Source organism: Drosophila hydei, unplaced genomic scaffold, assembly GCF_003285905.1.
Source record: "Drosophila hydei strain 15085-1641.00,03,60 unplaced genomic scaffold, DhydRS2 tig00008134-arrow-pilon, whole genome shotgun sequence".
In the NCBI taxonomy this organism is placed as follows: Eukaryota; Metazoa; Arthropoda; class Insecta; order Diptera; family Drosophilidae; genus Drosophila; species Drosophila hydei.
The window spans coordinates 2689495-2707013 of NW_022045843.1; the positions used below are offsets into that span (position 1 = coordinate 2689495).

Sequence of the window (17519 nt, forward strand, 5' to 3'; positions counted from 1 at the left end):
TCATATCTAAAATGTGTTAACGTTAATTTTGAAGTATTTTACACTTTGAAAAGGGAAATCTAAATTATATATACACAAGATCTATACCTATATAACTATATACCTATATATATATACGTCTATAGTGCGTATACTTGTTGTGACATAGTTGAATTAACTAAACATAAACAAATTAGCACACTTTTAAAGCGATTTTGTAGATAGCTTTAGGCCAATTGCCAGTATTATATAGTATACATATATACACCTATTGTATATGTATATATATATGCATATATATCTAACCGTATTAGTTCACTCAACTAGTGTCAATTGTCAAACACCAGAGACTACCTAACAACCTAAACAAAAGCTGTTACTACTTATAAACAACCTACAACCACCTATTAAACAAGTACACACACACTCACATACACACACACATACACATAGTCGAAAAGTTATTACATTCAAAATGAAAATATATATGTATATGTATATGTGTATAGTTGGAAAAAGTATTCAATAAAAACCAAAAAAAAAAAACTTAATCGAAAACTTCTTAACTGCGTTTCACTCATATAAATATATAATTTTTGTTTGTTTAGATTGTATACACGCATATATATATTTATAGTATTATTAACATACACTGACACTGATTGAACATGAACATATATACTATCTTAGCTTGGGTCTTTTATAAATGGTAAACAGAGCAAATAGAGCAAAATCAAAAAATGACAAGAAATCAACTTAAATTAGCAAAAAATAAAAACTTAAATAAAACAGTTAAAGCAAAAGCCCCAGTCACCAAATGCTGTCTGCTTCAGTTGCCGCTGCCGCTGCCACCCATTGCTCAATGCGTTGTGCCCCAGGCGCGCAGCAAGGTCAACGCCTTGTTCAGATATGCCGCCCATTCGTCGCGCTCCTCCTTGGTATCGGCAGAGAGCAAATGCCGCACCGTTGTCGTCCGTCCATTGGGTACTATTATTAACGATTCCTGATCTGTGTCTAGAGCAGGACGTTCGCATTCGAGCAGCATCGTATTCAAGCGTGCGCATATGTCGCGCGGCGCTGTGCTCACTTTCTGTGAGCTGCACGCATTCAAATCGATGCTGCCCATTGGAGCCTTCTTCTTCTCATCATCCGGATACTTCCAGTAGCTGAGCAGGGAGCCATTCAGATAGCACCAGCGACGATGCCAGGCACCGAAGCCAGATATATCCTCGAACATGGTAAGGAACCCCTTGTACTCCACACTCACCGACAGCTCGCAATTGACCTTCATGTGCACGGTGCCATCCAGCGGACTAACGCCCAGAACTTGTGTCAACGTCCAGCTGGTGCGTTGAATCTCACGCAGCGAAAAGATGGCAAAACCATATTGCACCAGCTGTGGCGTGCGCACCACATGGGGACCGGCTGGACTCTGAACGGGGGGCATAACTAAACGATTTTCCCCACCCTTCTTCTTGGGCGTCTTAATGCCACTCTTCTTATTCACATTGATGTGGTACTTGAGCTCGTGTGGCAGCTGATCCCGCTGCGCCAGCATGCCATAAATCTCTAGAGTAATCTGTTGAGGAAATGTCATTAAAATATCTCCTTCGACAGAAAGTAATTAATCCTCTTGCTTACTCTGAAGTCCGCATAGACGTTGTTTAGCTGCAGCACATCGGGAAATTTGACAGAGAGCAGACCTGGCATGGTGGGCACCGTCTTGGTGGCCAGCACGTGCTCGTTGTACTTGAGCAGGCAGACCAAATGATGGCCATTGATGCTGCCCGTTGCCATTTTACGCACATATTCCTGTCGCAAAGGTATGGTGATATCCTTGACGGTAAGCAGGCCCTTCTCCTTGGGCGCACCCACTGGCCTTACGCTATTCTCCACGCGCAGACGCTGCACCTCATCCAAGCAGGCTTGACGACGATGAGCTACAAGCAATGTTTCATTAATATTTAACATATTTATATATATACTAGATCAATCAACTCCTACTTGCTAGCAGTAGATAGCGTTCGCCCTCCACAGATTCGGTAGAGCCCGAAAATTCAACTGTTGCTGCGCACAGATTGAGCGCCTGGCTGGCCTGTCCAATCACCTGCTGCTGTTTGCACACTTCGCCTAACAGCTTCTTGATCTTGTCCTGCGCCAAAGCGGCATCATTTGATTCGCGTGCTTGCTGTACCTCCTCGTCATCCTCGCTGCTGGCAGCCGGCTCCACATGCTGCGGTGAATCATATTCCAGCTTGTGCTTGGCATGGCAATCGTTGTTCAAAGCCGAGCGCACAATCTGCTGCTCACGACAAATCTTACGCACCGGCGTCGAATTCGAGCTCTACAAATAATTGAGATATATTTAAGATTTCTGCAACAAGTTATATATTAAAGGTGTAGCCTACACTGGCATTCTGCTGGCGACGATAGAAGCTGACGGTGTGCACGAGCGTAACCAAATTGTCATTATCCTGATTGACGCTCAGCTCCGATTTGACAGGCTGTGCGCCATTTAATAATGGTGTCTGTACATCCATTGCCTCCTCTTGCTCCTCATTTGTCTGACAGAGAGCACCACTAGCAGCAGCCGGTCTACGATAGGAGAAGCTATTGGAGGCTGTTGTACCTTTGCTCTGCGTGGTCAAAGAAGTCGTATTATAGACAAGTTAACATTTGATTGGAATTAAGGCTACTCACGCCCAGCGATAGCTGACTGGCATTGTGCTCATCCTCGGTGTCATCCTCCTGTGTACTGGCATAGTCTCCCACTAAGGCTTCATCCAAATAGTCATCAATGCCCGCAGAGACTTGTGATGAATTCATTGAGCTATCGCCGTCATGACTAAAATAATGATCTTGTTCGGCATAGCGTACCTGTTGATGAAGGGAAAGATGAAGGTTAAGCACCACCCGCTGTGCTTTGTGTATGCTACCTGCGACTCACCTTTTTGCCCTGTTGTTGTTGTTGTTGTTGTTCATTGCGCTGCACCGTGTGCAAGATCTCACGACCTAGGCTGCCGTTGCACATGCCCGCACTGCTGTCCTCAGTCTGCGACTGATCCTCCTCCTCCTCCTTCTCCTCCACATCCACATCTGACTCTTCCATGCAACTACAAATTAAAAGAGATTAGTTTAAGCAGCTATACAAACATTTATTATGTGCCTTGTCTAATGGTTAAAGCTAAGTATGTAATAGTCAGTCTCGTCTAGTCGTTGTCTACTCAATGCAGAGCAGAAACAGCAGGCAGGAATAGCATTTATCAGCGCACCTTTCAAGCTCCTCCTCGGTGTCATCGTTTATCGAGGCAGTGGCCGTAGCGCAGCAGTTGTCGCCGCTGGAATCAAGATCGGATAGCGCCGGATACAAACGATCATGGGATTTCCTCGCACGCTTCGACTCCTCGTCAATAACATCGCCAGCTGCAAAGAGAGAGGGAGAGCAGTGGACTTTAGAGGATTTCTGTTGACTTTGTTTGGTTGGCAGTTGCTTACGTGAGCGCCGTTTGCTGCTGGCCAAGGTCATGGGTGGTGGTGGTGGTGGCGGCATGGGGCGCACCACTTTGCTGCTGACTGGTGGTGCTGGCGGTGGAGCCACTGGTGCAGCTATCGTTAAGAGTTCCTTTTGCTTATTGAAGCGATTGGCTATGATTTGCATATCCTCCTGTCGCTGTCTATCAATGTCTTTGATGCGACTCTCTGCGCTGCTTTGAGCAGAGGCCACCAAGGCGGCCACCTTGTCCCGCAACTTGCTTTCAGGCTTTGGCTGTGCCTTGGCTGCTTGATTCTGTTGGCTGGCCACTGCAACTGGATGGGCTGCAAAGGTAAGTCAAGTTATTTGAATGGCTTCTCAGACATTACTTAAATAGCACTTACCCTTGGGCTGCTCCTCCGCCACAGCCGCCGCTCGTATCTGGTTAATACTGGGCGCTGTGCCTATTGGCGCCTTGGGCAGCATGGCCTTAGCATTGCCTGTTTCGAAGAGCTTCATGCGTTCCTTTAGCGACAGCTCACACGGATCTTTTTGATTGCGCTGGGCTGCCGGCGCTTGTCCATTGTTTGCTTTGCTCTCGAAGATGGCTGCACGACCAGACACTAGACCAGCTTTGACTTGGGCTGCGGGCGCTGGCACTGATTTGGCAGCAGGAGCGGGCGCACTGGCTGCGGCGCTAAAGGTTTTGGCCACCTGACTAACTGCAATTGATTTCTCTGGCAAAGGCGGCTTGGTTGTGGCTGCTGCTGTTGCCGTCGTTGTGGCAACTGTTGGTGCAGTTGACTCTTCCTGTTTGGCATAATCATAGGTATGTTTAATCGTGGAAGAATCGCGTCGCTGAAAACCTTGCGCCTCCAATGAGCTCAATACCTTGGGATCCCATTTTAATTGCTTGGTCTTGTTGCTTGTTGCATCCACGACATCCCCTCTAGGTGGGCGACTGGGCAAATCAGGCTTAGGCGGCGGCACTGCATCCAATAGGGGTCGATGCACATCATGATGCGCCGTGTCATCCTCCCATTGATTAATTGTATCCGCCAATGCGGCCAGCTTGCCAAGTCGTTGCTTGCCACGCCGTGGACTACGCGACACTCGATCCACATTGTCTTCATCGTCGGCATGGAACTGCCCCTCGGTGCGATGTATGGGCGATGACAAAGCATCCGCGTTGGAGTAAAGGGCGCCCATGCGCTGCAGTCGACTGCGCGAAGTGTCACGCAGACGAGCCAATGGCTGATTAACAAGCTCCTCCACATCGCCCTCAGCGCTAGGTTTGCTCGTAATTAGGGCTGCAGTCTGCTGCTCCTCCTCATCCTCATCACTGCTCATATCCTGCTCCTGTATTTCCACTTGCACCTAAACGTAGCGACAGCGCGCGTAAAAATACAAACACACAGGCAAACACACACACACACGCACACAGACAGAGCGAGAACGAGAGAGAGAGAGCGAGAGAGTTGTAACAAAATGCCAAGACAAAGACAAGCGCAAAAACATCCACCGTATAAAAGCGCAAGGGAAATGCATGTGAAAAAAAATAAAAACGGCATAAAAAGAAACTTACCCCAATTGGCTGGGCGCTAGTTATGTTTATCTCGATGCCCATTTCCAAATTCTCCTTATTCACAGCCGCATAGTGACGCAGCGGCTTGGTGGGCGATGCCGAAAGCGTTGCCTTGTCCAGGATAACAACTTTGCCAGCTGCGCTGCTAGCAACACTGCTTCCTTTTGGCACTGATGATGTCGTCGTTGTCGCCGCTGGCGTCGCTTCGCTTGTTACAGTGCATTCAGCTAATGGAAATTTGCTGGCATTTGTTATGCCGAGTGCGCGACTGCGCTGTTCGGCCTTTTCGAGCATGCGCTGCAATTATGAAATTCACATCAAATGCAGTTAGAAGACAATCAGTTTTCATTGTTTGCTTTGTTTCGTTGTACCTGGGTAAATGGATCCATTGCTGTTGTTGTTGTTGCTGCTGTTGCGGATCCAAAATGCAAATTACTCCGATCACTTATCTTTAATTTATTCTGTTGCACTCGCACTTGTAGTTAATAAGGTATTTATTTATTGCTAGTTAGTCGCGAACACTTTTTTCCTTTTAAAAACTAATTACTTTAGTATCTCTTCATAGATGCACGTCATTCGAAATTTGTGCGCGTCGCTTCTGTTTTTTCACTCGTTCGCGACGTTGAGATTTTAAATGGGCAAGCGTCGGTAAGGCAGAGTTATCGGTAGAGTTGCCACAGTGCCCAACATCACACAACAGTATCTATCGATCTGCATATGTTAACGTGCAGCTGCTTAACATTTTTCTGAATTCGTGCTTACAGCTTGCAATCAAAGCTGATATACAATTTTTTAATTTCTGACATTTAGAACTAAACAGCTTTACTCATATAAAAGTGAAGATAATCTTGACATATTAAAACATCTGTTTTTAATTAAACATTAAAAGAAAATCATTGAACAAATTGCAATTTTGAATTTAACAGCCAAGAACTAACTATAGCCATGAATACCCAATTGACACTTTTAAGTTTAACAGCTGCCTGGAGTCTACAGCAACATACGTTAAATAACAGAAACCTAACATAACATGCTCTGCTGTCATCGATAAGTCTTGTAGGTGGCAACTACTTGCGATGTTTTTAAGTGGCAGCACCAAAACAAAACGCGAGAGGCTGATGTTCATTTAAATATTGATAAAGATAATTAAATGAATGTCGTGTAGCAATTAGATAAATAAACAAACACAGATATTTATATAAATCTGCCACATATGCTGGTAAGTTGCGAATTGGTTGTGGTTTTGTGTGCTGAGTAAGTGTATTCCAAGCACTTTTGCAACGTGAGTTGCCATCAGTGCTGTCAGTTTTGGCTATGAAATAGCTAAATATTATATATTGCAGAAATGGGTGAAGAGCGCAGAGTAAATCACCTGTGGAACTGTGCCAAGGAGCTGAGCGCAGAAACACACGCCGAACGATTGCTTAAATCGTACTACATGTAAGCCTTATTTATAATAATAATGATTATATTAGTAAACCAATGTGTTTATAGTAATACGAGTCGCAAGGTTGCCCGCCACAACATACAATTGCCAGAAGAGAGTATCGGACCGGCTCGCATGTGTGTGCGCTGTGGCAGCCAATGGAGCGATGGCCAGTACAAGTTGCATCTGCAACCGCAGCGCTTAGCCAGTAATGCCAAACGGCGCAGGTTGATTGCCCAGCTGGAGGCGGTCAAGGCCAAACAGCAACGCGGAGTGCTCAGCACCGGTGCCAGAAAACGAGCCAAATGGCTAAAGAAGTGCATGGCCAGCAATGTGGTAAGCAGTATAAATCCTTTATACTAATTGTCAACTTATCATAAATCACTTTTGCAGGCTGTGCAGTGCGACCTGTGCGAGCATAAAACAATGTTGCCGCTGGAAAAGCCAAAGAAGCGCGCCAAAGCTAAAACAATGCAAGCAACAACAACAACAACAACAGTGAAGAACAAACAGCATACAAATAAAGATATCAATGCGGGGCCAAAGCTAAAAATGCCAATACAGCAAAACCAAACAAAAGCGCCAAAAACAGCAACAACATCAACAACAACCTCGCAAAGCAACAAACAAAAGAAGAAGAAGAAGCAGCAGCAAACGAAAGCAACGCCAACGCCCGTGCAAAAAGTGCAATCGAAGACACAAAAACAAAACGCGCTGCTGCAGTTGGCAGCGCAGTTAAAAACGCACGCGTCACAAAACGCCAGTAAAACGCAGCAAAATCGTTTGCAAGCGTTTCTTAAATAAAACTTTTGAATTAAGTACAAAAATCTATTTGATTGATTAACTAGAGCTAATAATTAGGTGTTACGTCAACCAAGTTAGTTAGCTAAATAAAAAAAAAATGACGCGTTTAAAACCGCAGCAAAAACGCCTGCAATCGTTCGTCAAACAAACGGCAAAAAAACGACGCTTAGGTACAAACATCGAGTTGTTCTGTATAAGTCGAGCAGATAATTAGCCTGAACAATAAACAAAAACGAAAGCAAATGCGCTGCAGCAGCTGGCTGGCGTCTCAAAACGCCAGCAAAACGTAGCAGAAACGCCTGCAAGTGCACGAAAATCTGGCTGCTTTGAATGAAAAGACTTGTAATTAAGCATTAGCGAAATACGTGTACGGAACAAGAGCAGGCATTGTGGCATGAATCAGTGGCACTGATTGTTGCAACCGGCTGGGAGCTGGCAGTTGGCTTCTGCCATATCTGGGAACCTGTCCGTTTCGGCCCTGCACGCACACACGTAGTCACGCACTTGGCTCTCAAGTGGAGGGAGGCCCGGCCCAAGGTTATCCAATTCTTTTAATTTATTTCAAGCAACATTTAATTAAAAATTGAGTTGTTTACCTGTGCAACACGTCCTTCAAGGCAACAGCTAGTTATAGCTGTATCTGTATCTGAATATGTCTCTCTATCTTTAGCTGTCTGCTTATCGGCATCACACACACGCACACGCACACATCCTAAGATGTGCTTTTAAGCAAGGCTCCGATTTCTAACAACAACATCTGCCACTTCTGATTCTTCTTGCTTTTTATTTACTTTTTTTTTGGCTGGCAATTTCTTAGAAGATTTCTGGTTTCTGTGCTGTTGTGTTTCTCGGTTTCTTGCGGGTTGGCGAGCCTGTTTGCTTGGCCGAAATTGGTCAAGACGGCAACGTCGATTCTCAAGTGGCCAAAAACGCTTGCATTTAAAATTTACATTTTTAGTTTTATGCAACAAAACTGACTTTGTTGTTTCCCCCAAAAATAAAAACAAAACCACTGCAAGCGCGAGTAGTCGACTAGGCGACACCCTGTTAACTACTCAAACATGATAACACACATAATGTTAAGTATGCATATGACTATAACTACACACAATACACATATATACCGTAATTCGGCTGTCGCTGCTCATCATCTGTCACCCTCCCCCACACACACTTGCTCATGCATATAAGGCTATCCTCCTTTCATTTCCCTTCGCACTGCCTACTGAGTATTAAAAACTTTGCGTTCTACAAAGAAAGTGAGCAGCAACAAGAACAGCTACAACAACAAAGCAGCAGACATCAGACAGCAGCTTCGTGTGTGCCTGTTTGCTGTCGGCTTCAGCTTCGGCTCCCCCACGAACATGTTGTGGGGAAGCCAACAGACCGGCAGCCGTTCTAGTCATTTGGCTGCGCTGCTGTTGCTTTTCAGTCAGTTGCGTTCGTGTGATTCACGGCCGCGCACACAGAGTCGCGCTTTAAAATTCGCATAGTGCGCGTAAAGCGTTCGATTGCTTGCGGTCGCGCCATCTCGCTCGCTCGTACACGAACGTATTCGCAATGAAAAGCGACTGCGTCTGCGTTCGCATTGGTTCTACGGAGAGCGCTGTTACAGAAAAGCTGTTGTTGTTAAGCTTAAGCAGAAAAGGTGTCAACGCCGGCGTCGACGTCAACGCAAACAGCAAGAGCAAAGTGTATGGGTAAAAACAAAGGCGCAGTGTGACAAAGAATCAAGTGAAAAACCGGATGCAAAATTTAAAAGCATAAATCAAAGAAAAATATAAAAAGAAAAGGAGAGAAATAACAAATCGAATACCAAAGTTGATTTTCAAATTAATTTTGAAGACTGCAGCGCAGGAAATGCAGTTTACATTTTGATAAATGACCGGAAATGCAGGCAGCAGCGCAGCGACTGCAACGCAGCAGACACGCCTGCGCTGTGGCCATATAAACTAAACAATTTGAAATGCCGAAGTCCCAAATCAAATATTTATATAGAAAAAAACTTAAGCAGAGTCAGAAGCAGAACCAAAACCTGAACCAGAAGAGAAAATGCAGTACACAGAAATTCGATATGTTCAATTACAACTGCTAATTAACAATAACGATTGTTTATAGCTCAATGCAGAAAAGAAAATATATAAAACAGCAAGGCGAATAGCATTTGCCAAACTACTTATTTGATGTGCCATAAATAAAGAGGGAGAGAGAGAAAAGGCGTGCAAAAAGTAAAAGTTCTAGAAGAGAAATGTTTAGATGTTCCTGCCTTCTTTCTCATATTTCTTTCTCTTTCTTTTATGGCCAACGACACGCGTTGCCTTTTTTTTGGATTTTGCGGATGAGTCACAATTAAAAAGGCTGGGCAAGAGACCAGCTTCAGCTTAGCGTTTGCCAAGTGGTAGCAGCAGTCACTAAGCCCCCACAAGTCTCTCTCCCACTGCCTCTGCCGCTCTATTCCTCTCCCTCTTTTTCTCTGTGTGTACATAATCTATTCCCAGTTTTAGCCACAAAAGGCGACACAAACAAACAAATAAACCGCAGAACAGACGCATAGCCTAGAGGCTGCCACACACACGTCCCCCCATACCACCACCCCTTCCCCCTGCCGCAACCCTTGCCCAGGTGCTAAGCGGCACTGCATAAACTAAGTATCGCATTATGAAAATCGGCCCAAAGCCATTTCGTAATAACATTTAATGACACATATGTATAAACAGACACAGACTCACACAGTCTTATAGGCTGACTGCAGCCACAGACCGTACCAAATATACATATCCATATACCCATACATATGCCATATATTCGTATACAGCTAATGATGAACAAAAATAAAAAAAAAAACATAACGTCATCGGCGCTGCGTTGATTTTCCACAGGCGCCAAACGAAGCGTGCAACCAAATAAAAGCAACAATAACAAAACAGACAATAAAAAAATAAAAACAATATATGATATTTTGGAATGCAACAAGCGGGTCGATCTATCCACTAGATATTCGAGTAAAGAAACTAAAGCTGGAGATGAAAAGTAGGAGAAATATTGGTGTATTATATATACATATAGTGTAGATATAGGTATATATATTCAGCAGAAATCAGACTAAGGTACTAACTAGATATGATGGGAAAAAGTTCAGAAACTGAACTGAACTCTAGAACTCTTCTACAGCAAGGCAAGATTATAATAGAAGATATAGATAAATATATATGTAGTGTATATACATACCTAGAGAATAGTTATATCCAGTCAAAAGGTGTCAGATTGAAGATAACTAGAATTGAGCAAAAATTAAAAATTGCAGAAACACCGTTTTCTATATATATATATATCTCTAGAACAGATCAGAAAATTTAATCGTTATTTAAAGATTGATATATTTTCAATGAAACTGTAAATATATATATATAGAGAGAGAGATATATATAGAAAATGAACCCTATATATATATATATATATATATATATATATTGAATAGAAGCAATAATATCGTTGAATAACTCTGAACTCTTATGTAGCCAAAGACAAGATTATCATATGATCTAATTAAATATAAATATAACTAAAATTAAAATATAAAATAAAATAAAATATAACTAAATTAAAAATTATATCTGCCATATAGACATATTCATGAGATATCAAGAGCAAAGAAATAATCAAAAATTTTAGGAATGTCGAAATAATATGTTTAAATAACTCTCAGCGCTTATATCAACAAATAAGCTAAGAATCTTAAAGGTAGTCTAAATACATTTTTTATTTTTAGCAAAATGGATATCTAAATAAAGATATATGTATAAACAAATACATGGACACGAGTCTATCAGTTCAACAAATATCGGATATGATTTCTATCAAAGGGCTTATTATATCAACGACAATCCGATGCTTCGTTATTTGGCATAATTTTTGAAAGTCAATGAACCCTATACAGATACCCATTACAAAAGTTTTTGCTTAAAAATCAATGGGCGTAGGTACAGCAGACACCAAATATGGTGAACAGCTGCCATTGTCTTGCAAATGAATCCTCAAAATATATAAAGACAGCCAGACAGGAAGGTAGGTAGGTAGGCAGTCAGGCACTCCCCATTTTTATGCAGGGTATTTGAAGCCAGAATTGAAGAGAGAATCTGTTTATTCTAGATCTTCTTGAACTGATCTATTTATAAACGCACTCTGAACGGACCATAGCATGGATTGGTTTCTGTTCCTCGCCCTCTCTGTGGGAGAGATGATTGCTTGTTGCTTAATTTAATTCTTGAGTTCGGGGTTTTGTCTCTTGTGCAAGTGAACTGTGGTGCGAAAAGGGTTAGTAATATTTGATCTATATTATTTACTGCAATTTTTATAGAGCGTGTTTCGCATTGCATGTGATTTAGTCGAACTGTGAGCGAGTTCATTTTCACAGACAACTGCTAATTGCTAACAACAACAATAGCAAAAGGAAAACATACACAAGTCCCAAATCCCAAATCAAACGATCTACAAAAGCCATATAAACATAAACATTAACACTGAACGCTTTGAATTAACGCGTTTTGCGAGACATCATGGATATCGACTCAAAAGCCTCGAAGCGCATTGAAATTCAACAGTTTCTACTGGGTAAGTGAATAGCAACTAAATAGAATAGTTAATAGTTGCCTAAACGGACACTTTAACTAGCCACACGTATATACACATACGTATATGTATGTATATTTATGCAGGGCATGAGTGGCTCGGGCATACCCTGCCAAAGTTGTTATTTGAGTAAATTATAATATTTATGTATTTAAATAAATGTAATTTGTTTTTTGATAGGTGTAGGCTTTAGCGGAACGTGCCGATCGTTGAGTTGCCATGTATATAATAAAATATATAATAATAAAGTAAAATAATATAATGCCATATATAAATATTTAAAAAAAAGTACAATAAAATCATTAAAAATATGATATGAAGAATATATTCAAAATATTTATGGAAAGTATTTAGCAAAATAATATAAATGACAACAATAATTAGTTAACAATCTTTCATTTATTTAACAAATTCAGACTTTTCACATAATTCAAATTGAATAATTTAGAAATATTAAAAAGGCAAATAAATAAATTAAGACTTTAATATAAAAAAAGTAATATATAAATATATATATTGAAAAATATAAAGAAAAATATTTAAAATTATTAAAAGAATTATATAACCAAATGTTAATCAATGAGAACAATAAATTAAAATTATTGGTGCATAAGGTCAACAATAAAATAAAATAACTTTGATAAGGGTTTCATTATTTACATATATATCTATCTATCTCTGTTTCTTCTCAGTCTCTGACAGTACCCACACTCTCTGCCTTTTTCTCTGTCAACTATCTCACTTTCTCACTCGCGAGAGAGCTCCCTCTATATATATATATCGCTTTGACGCTTCTATGCTAGTCTTTTTATGTCTTTCCGTCTATATATTTCTCTCTATATCTATCTGTCTCCATTACTCTCTTTCATATTCTGTTTTTCTGCTTATCTGAGAGATAAAGTTAAATAGAGAGATCTCTTTTTACTTCTATTTCTCCCTCTACCTCACCCTCTTCCCATCTTTCTGCCCCTAGCAAGTCTACCCTATTATTCAGTCTTCAAATCTTCTCCAGCTCCATTTGCACTTAATGCCATTTTAGATGTCGCTCTTCAGCGTTTATTAAACCACTTTCAGCACAATTTTATAAGTAGAGGGTATTAAAACAACATTATTAAACAATTATGTGTGCAGCTAAACAGAATATTAAAGCAGCTACGCATTTACCGCCTATGTATCTAGATAATTTAGAAGGCATTGTTAATTAACTTCAAGTCAGGGCAGCAACAAAACAAACTTTCGAGCCCGAACTACTTGTAGAAATGTTCATGTGCGGCGACTCGCCCTGCGGCCATACAATTTTCTTGTACAGCGAAACATTAATAACGCTCAGATAGAATATATAGTATATATATTGACTCATGCCATGGACCAACGTCCACGATCTGGAGCTGAAAAGAAGCCAGAGAAGCGCGATGGATGCCGAAGCGCAGGCGCAGACTGAGGCAGAGACTGGCTCTAAACGCGACTTTGAGCTTAATGCGCTTTGTTCTCTTCATACTTGGCCTCTTATATATTGTACAAATTTTATTAAAGCCCATTTTGCGGCTCTTTTTTGGCCAGTCTTTCGCCGGTTTATGCAGGCTTGTATATATATATATATATGTATTTGTATAATATATGTATATAGCATTTGCTTAAAGCCCTTCTCTTAACGCGTCGGCATTTAAGTTCTGCTCTACTCTGGCGGGGTTTAATGATTCAGTGTGTCAATATGACACAGCATTGGAATACTTTATAAACTGACAAAATAACTTAAATTGATTTAATATATATAATTTGTCAAAGGGAATTTAAGTTAATATTAATTCATGGAATATGTTTTTGAAGACATATATTTTGTAAGATATACATAATATTAGCCATTGAAAATATAAAAGTGTATAATGTATATATATAAATAATACATACATTATTAAAAACAGTCAATATATTCTTGCTCCAGCATAAACAGTCGATTCGGTGTTTGTCTGGCAGCGAGGTGTGTTCTGTATTTTGATTTGTTACCCCAGTTGAATAAATATTTATTTAATATAATTCGTTTATTCGCTTAGTCTTTGCTTAGACTAAAAGTCAGACTTTATCGCTATTTTTTAACCAAAATTAAATGGAATTTCTGTTAGATATTATAAACAAACAAAAATGGTAACTAAAAAATTTAATGATTAAAAAAATAAAAATATAATATTAATATTTTAAAAATAAAAGAATTGGCTAATTGAGGGTAATGAAATAAATTTATATAAAAATGTATGCATTAAAAAATTTTAAATCTATTTAAAATGGCAAACAAAAACTCTCTTATGACATGAAAATTTTTTACAAAATTTTAAATATTAATAAATTATTTGTTAGTTATAGGGAGCTCTAAAGAGTGCTCCCTATAATTATATATAAGCTTTCCTGTAATTTATGTACATGTACATTTTTTTACAATCGAGCTACCTTTTGGATTGACTTTTAAGAAACTAAATTATTAAAACTAAATTCCAAATTTCGTGGAAGTTAAGTTTTATTTTAAATGAAATTTAACCTTATCAATAAATTGAAAAGTAACGTAAAAGAATTACTTGAAAATATATATAAGCAGAATCACTTGATTTTCTTTTTTAATTTTGAAAGTGTATTTGGCATTCGTTGTGGAGTTGTCGTTGCTTCTTTTTCTTTTAAAGTTATTTTATACTAATTACGCTTGTCTGTTCAGTTCTTTGCGTGTTTTTCAATTGTAACAAGATTTGTGGCAATTTTTGTTTTGTTTTTATTATTATTGTTGTTGTTGTTGTTGTGTATGTTTACCGTTAAACCTACTTAAGCAGCGGAAGATGGGGCAGTGCCTGGGGTCAAAAGCAACTAGGGAAACTGGATTTTTTTTTAAATTTCTTATTTAATTTCTCATTTTATTGTTTTTGTTTTCTCCGCTGGCCAGTGAAATTGCTTTTAATTGTCTGCGGTCAATTCGCAGTTGACTCTTTAGGCTCCTCATATGAGCTCATAGGCGAACACTGTAAGCGCATATCTCTTACTCTGTATGACTCATGGCAACAGTTGCTTAACCCCTCGCTGAGCAGACGAAGCAATTGAATGCCATTTGGTTCAATGGAGCGTATTAAATTGAATGCGTTTGCCATATTTAGCCTTAAGTTAACATTACCCATTTGTAGACGCTCTTCTACTACTGCTTCTTCCTCTTCTTCTTCTAGATGTGCGTGCCCACTTTCGTGCGTCGCTAGCGACATCAGAGTATGAGAATACTTCGAATCTGTTCCATGTGACGGCAGCCGAGCAGACGCAGGAGCTGCTGCAGCGCTGTGAGCAGCTGCTGGACAGCTATGCAGACGAACAGGCGGCAACAACATCAACAGCAGCAAATGATGCCACAGCCACAACAGCATCCATTAAATCAAATGGCTGCAACGAAGTGGGCTCCGAGACCGGTTGCTATCTGGATATGATGTCCTCAACATCAGCATCAGCAGCAGCTTTAGCAACGCCAATTGCAGCCGCCGCCTCAAAGACTTCGCGTGAGTGCCACAGCAGAGTTAGATAGCTCCAGAGTCCATAGTCTATGGTCTATGGTAGTTATCTTTTGGCCAGCATGCCAGTAATTGACTTTAATTGCAGTGTGCGCCTCGAGGGAGTACATCGATCTGAGCAGCAGTCCGTCGTTGAGCAGTGATAAAACCTTTCGTTGCTCTAGCAATCATCATTTGGAATTGGAGCAGCAGCTTCCCCAGCACTCGCAGCACTCGCAGCTCTCACAGCACTCACAGCACTCACAGCCTCCACAGCAGGAGCAGCAGCTGTATGACATTTGCCAAAATCCTGGAGAAGATGAAACCCAACAGGTCTTTGCGCACGAACTGTTTATCAATTGCCCCTACGCCGATCTGCCCGCTGGACATTTGGCCTTGCAGCGTTCCATCAAATTTGGCCAATTGCATCGCATTGAGAAGCGTTTGTTCTTCGATCAGACCAAGAAATATTATTGTGGCATCTTGAATGATTGGATGCTGTGCTATGCTGACGGTCCGACCTCTTGCCGGCCCAGCAGTAGCCTCTATTTGAAGAGCTCGGCCATTGAGATCGAGCATTTTGGTGAGGGTAAACGTCGCGAGGTTTGCTTTCAAATCACCACCGCCGATCCGGGCAAGAAGTTTGTCTATCAGGCGAACAATGAGGTCGATGCCAAAGAGTGGATACATGCCATTGAGGCGGCCATACGTGGCGAGGCCGTTGCGCAGGCGACGCTCAAATCGCTGCGCAAACTGCCCACACCTCCGGTCATGAAGAGAAACAGCTTTGCGCCCTCGACGACGACAACGATGACCAACAATGACAGCATCTATGAGGAGCCATCGCCCATATACAACTTTGGCGAGGCACTGACACCGCCACGCCTGCCCGACAAGTGCAACAGTCCGAGTGCATTGGCCAAACGTTTCGAATATGACATACCAAAGTGTCCGCCCCAGCCACTGGTCATGGACGAGGAGCCAGCTGGCAATGAGGTGGAAACAGCTGAGCTGCTCAATGGTGGCGGTGCAGGTTGTAGTGGTGCTATAGCGAGTGGTAGTGCTAGCGCTGCAGCTGCTGAGCTCAAGGCACAGCCACAGCCGCAATCATCCAGCTTGCATGGCAACTTGGCGCTAGATTTTCAGGCCAAGGTCAAGACGGTGCACAGCGAGCTCTCTAGTCAGCTGACGAGTCCGGAGCGCCTGAAGAAGGCTGCCAAGAAGAGCTATTCGTGTGGCACCAACAACGAACCGGAGTTGCTCGCCCTAACCAGCAACAACGGTAGCAGCTGTAGTCCAGCCACACTCAAGGAGCAAAAGAAGCAGCGCAAGGCGGTGCAGACACCGCCAACGAGTCCACAGAAGCCGCCCAGCAAGGATTGCGACAAGCTGGCACGCAATTGGTTTCTCAGTCGCCTGAACAAGTCCAGTGCGGGCCAGAGTTCGCGTTCGACGGGTGGCGCCACGAGCAACCCCACCAGCATACCACCAAATGCCAAATGCAAGCAGAGCGAAAAAGAGAATCTACTCAACGGATTGGATCTATGCGATGGCAGCTATGATACAGCGCCTAACGAACTGCAGCAGCATCAGCATCAGCAGCAGCAGAGCAGCAATCCAACATCGCCCTGCCTGAAGGCGGAGGCCAAGAGCAAGGTGAACATGATCATCAATCAGTTCGAGAGCAGCGGCCATCTGTCCACCATGTTCAGCGTGGAGGCATTGGCAGCCAATGCACTGGCCTCTCTGACATCCTTTTGCGAGAGCGACAACTGCAACAACTATGAGCCAATTATGCCGTTGGCAACGCCGCCCAGCAGCTATCTCAAAAAGGTGTAGGATGTGGCATACTGGATCATCTATCATACACAGATTTAAATATATATGTAGAGTTAGGCTAGCGACAAAACACATACTTTTCATGTTTATCCTTTCTCAACATTGACATAAAATTGTAATATCAAAACATAAATTGGTTATATATACATTGGTATATATATATATATATGTTCAAAGGGGTATTTATGCAAGTGTGTTCGTGTGTGTGAGTGTGAGAGTATGTAAGCGTGCGCATAACAGCTTGCAATATAGCGAGGTAGTTAATGCCAAGTCGTT

The 17519-nt window shown here is 41.7% G+C and overlaps 3 protein-coding genes across 7 annotated transcripts; 2 read left to right on the forward strand and 1 right to left on the reverse strand.

The window, feature by feature from the left end:
• Window positions 1-649: 649 nt before the first annotated feature.
• On the reverse strand, window positions 650-5836 carry LOC111604118 (anillin). Of its 2 annotated transcripts, XM_023322026.2 has the most exons (12): window positions 5408-5836; window positions 5037-5333; window positions 4343-4828; window positions 3856-4261; window positions 3475-3795; window positions 3252-3402; window positions 2927-3092; window positions 2680-2856; window positions 2388-2615; window positions 1984-2323; window positions 1621-1919; window positions 650-1558 (listed from the first exon to the last, which is right to left on the reverse strand). In XM_023322026.2, exons 1-12 carry the CDS (start codon window positions 5423-5425, stop codon window positions 839-841), a joined length of 3609 nt encoding a protein of 1202 aa, XP_023177794.2. In that variant the 5' UTR covers window positions 5426-5836; the 3' UTR covers window positions 650-838. The 2 variants fall into 2 exon arrangements, with proteins under 2 accessions (XP_023177794.2, XP_023177793.2); XM_023322025.2 differs by having other exon boundaries at window positions 3856-4828.
• A 383-nt stretch (window positions 5837-6219) lies between these two features.
• LOC111604119 lies at window positions 6220-7377 on the forward strand. Of its 2 annotated transcripts, none has more exons than XM_023322027.2 (4): window positions 6220-6255; window positions 6380-6476; window positions 6531-6798; window positions 6856-7377. In XM_023322027.2, the coding sequence occupies exons 2-4, from the start codon at window positions 6382-6384 to the stop codon at window positions 7264-7266; spliced, it is 774 nt and encodes a 257-aa protein (XP_023177795.2). In that variant the 5' UTR covers window positions 6220-6255; window positions 6380-6381; the 3' UTR covers window positions 7267-7377. The 2 variants fall into 2 exon arrangements, with proteins under 2 accessions (XP_023177795.2, XP_023177797.2); XM_023322029.2 differs by having other exon boundaries at window positions 6224-6290.
• A 1343-nt stretch (window positions 7378-8720) lies between these two features.
• LOC111604107 lies at window positions 8721-17519 on the forward strand. Of its 3 annotated transcripts, none has more exons than XM_023322012.2 (4): window positions 8721-8966; window positions 11624-11877; window positions 15093-15413; window positions 15514-17519. In XM_023322012.2, exons 2-4 carry the CDS (start codon window positions 11823-11825, stop codon window positions 17241-17243), a joined length of 2106 nt encoding a protein of 701 aa, XP_023177780.2. In that variant the 5' UTR covers window positions 8721-8966; window positions 11624-11822; the 3' UTR covers window positions 17244-17519. The 3 variants fall into 3 exon arrangements, with proteins under 3 accessions (XP_023177780.2, XP_023177779.2, XP_023177781.2); XM_023322011.2 differs by having other exon boundaries at window positions 8721-8960; XM_023322013.2 differs by lacking the exons at window positions 8721-8966; window positions 11624-11877 and adding an exon at window positions 14392-14444.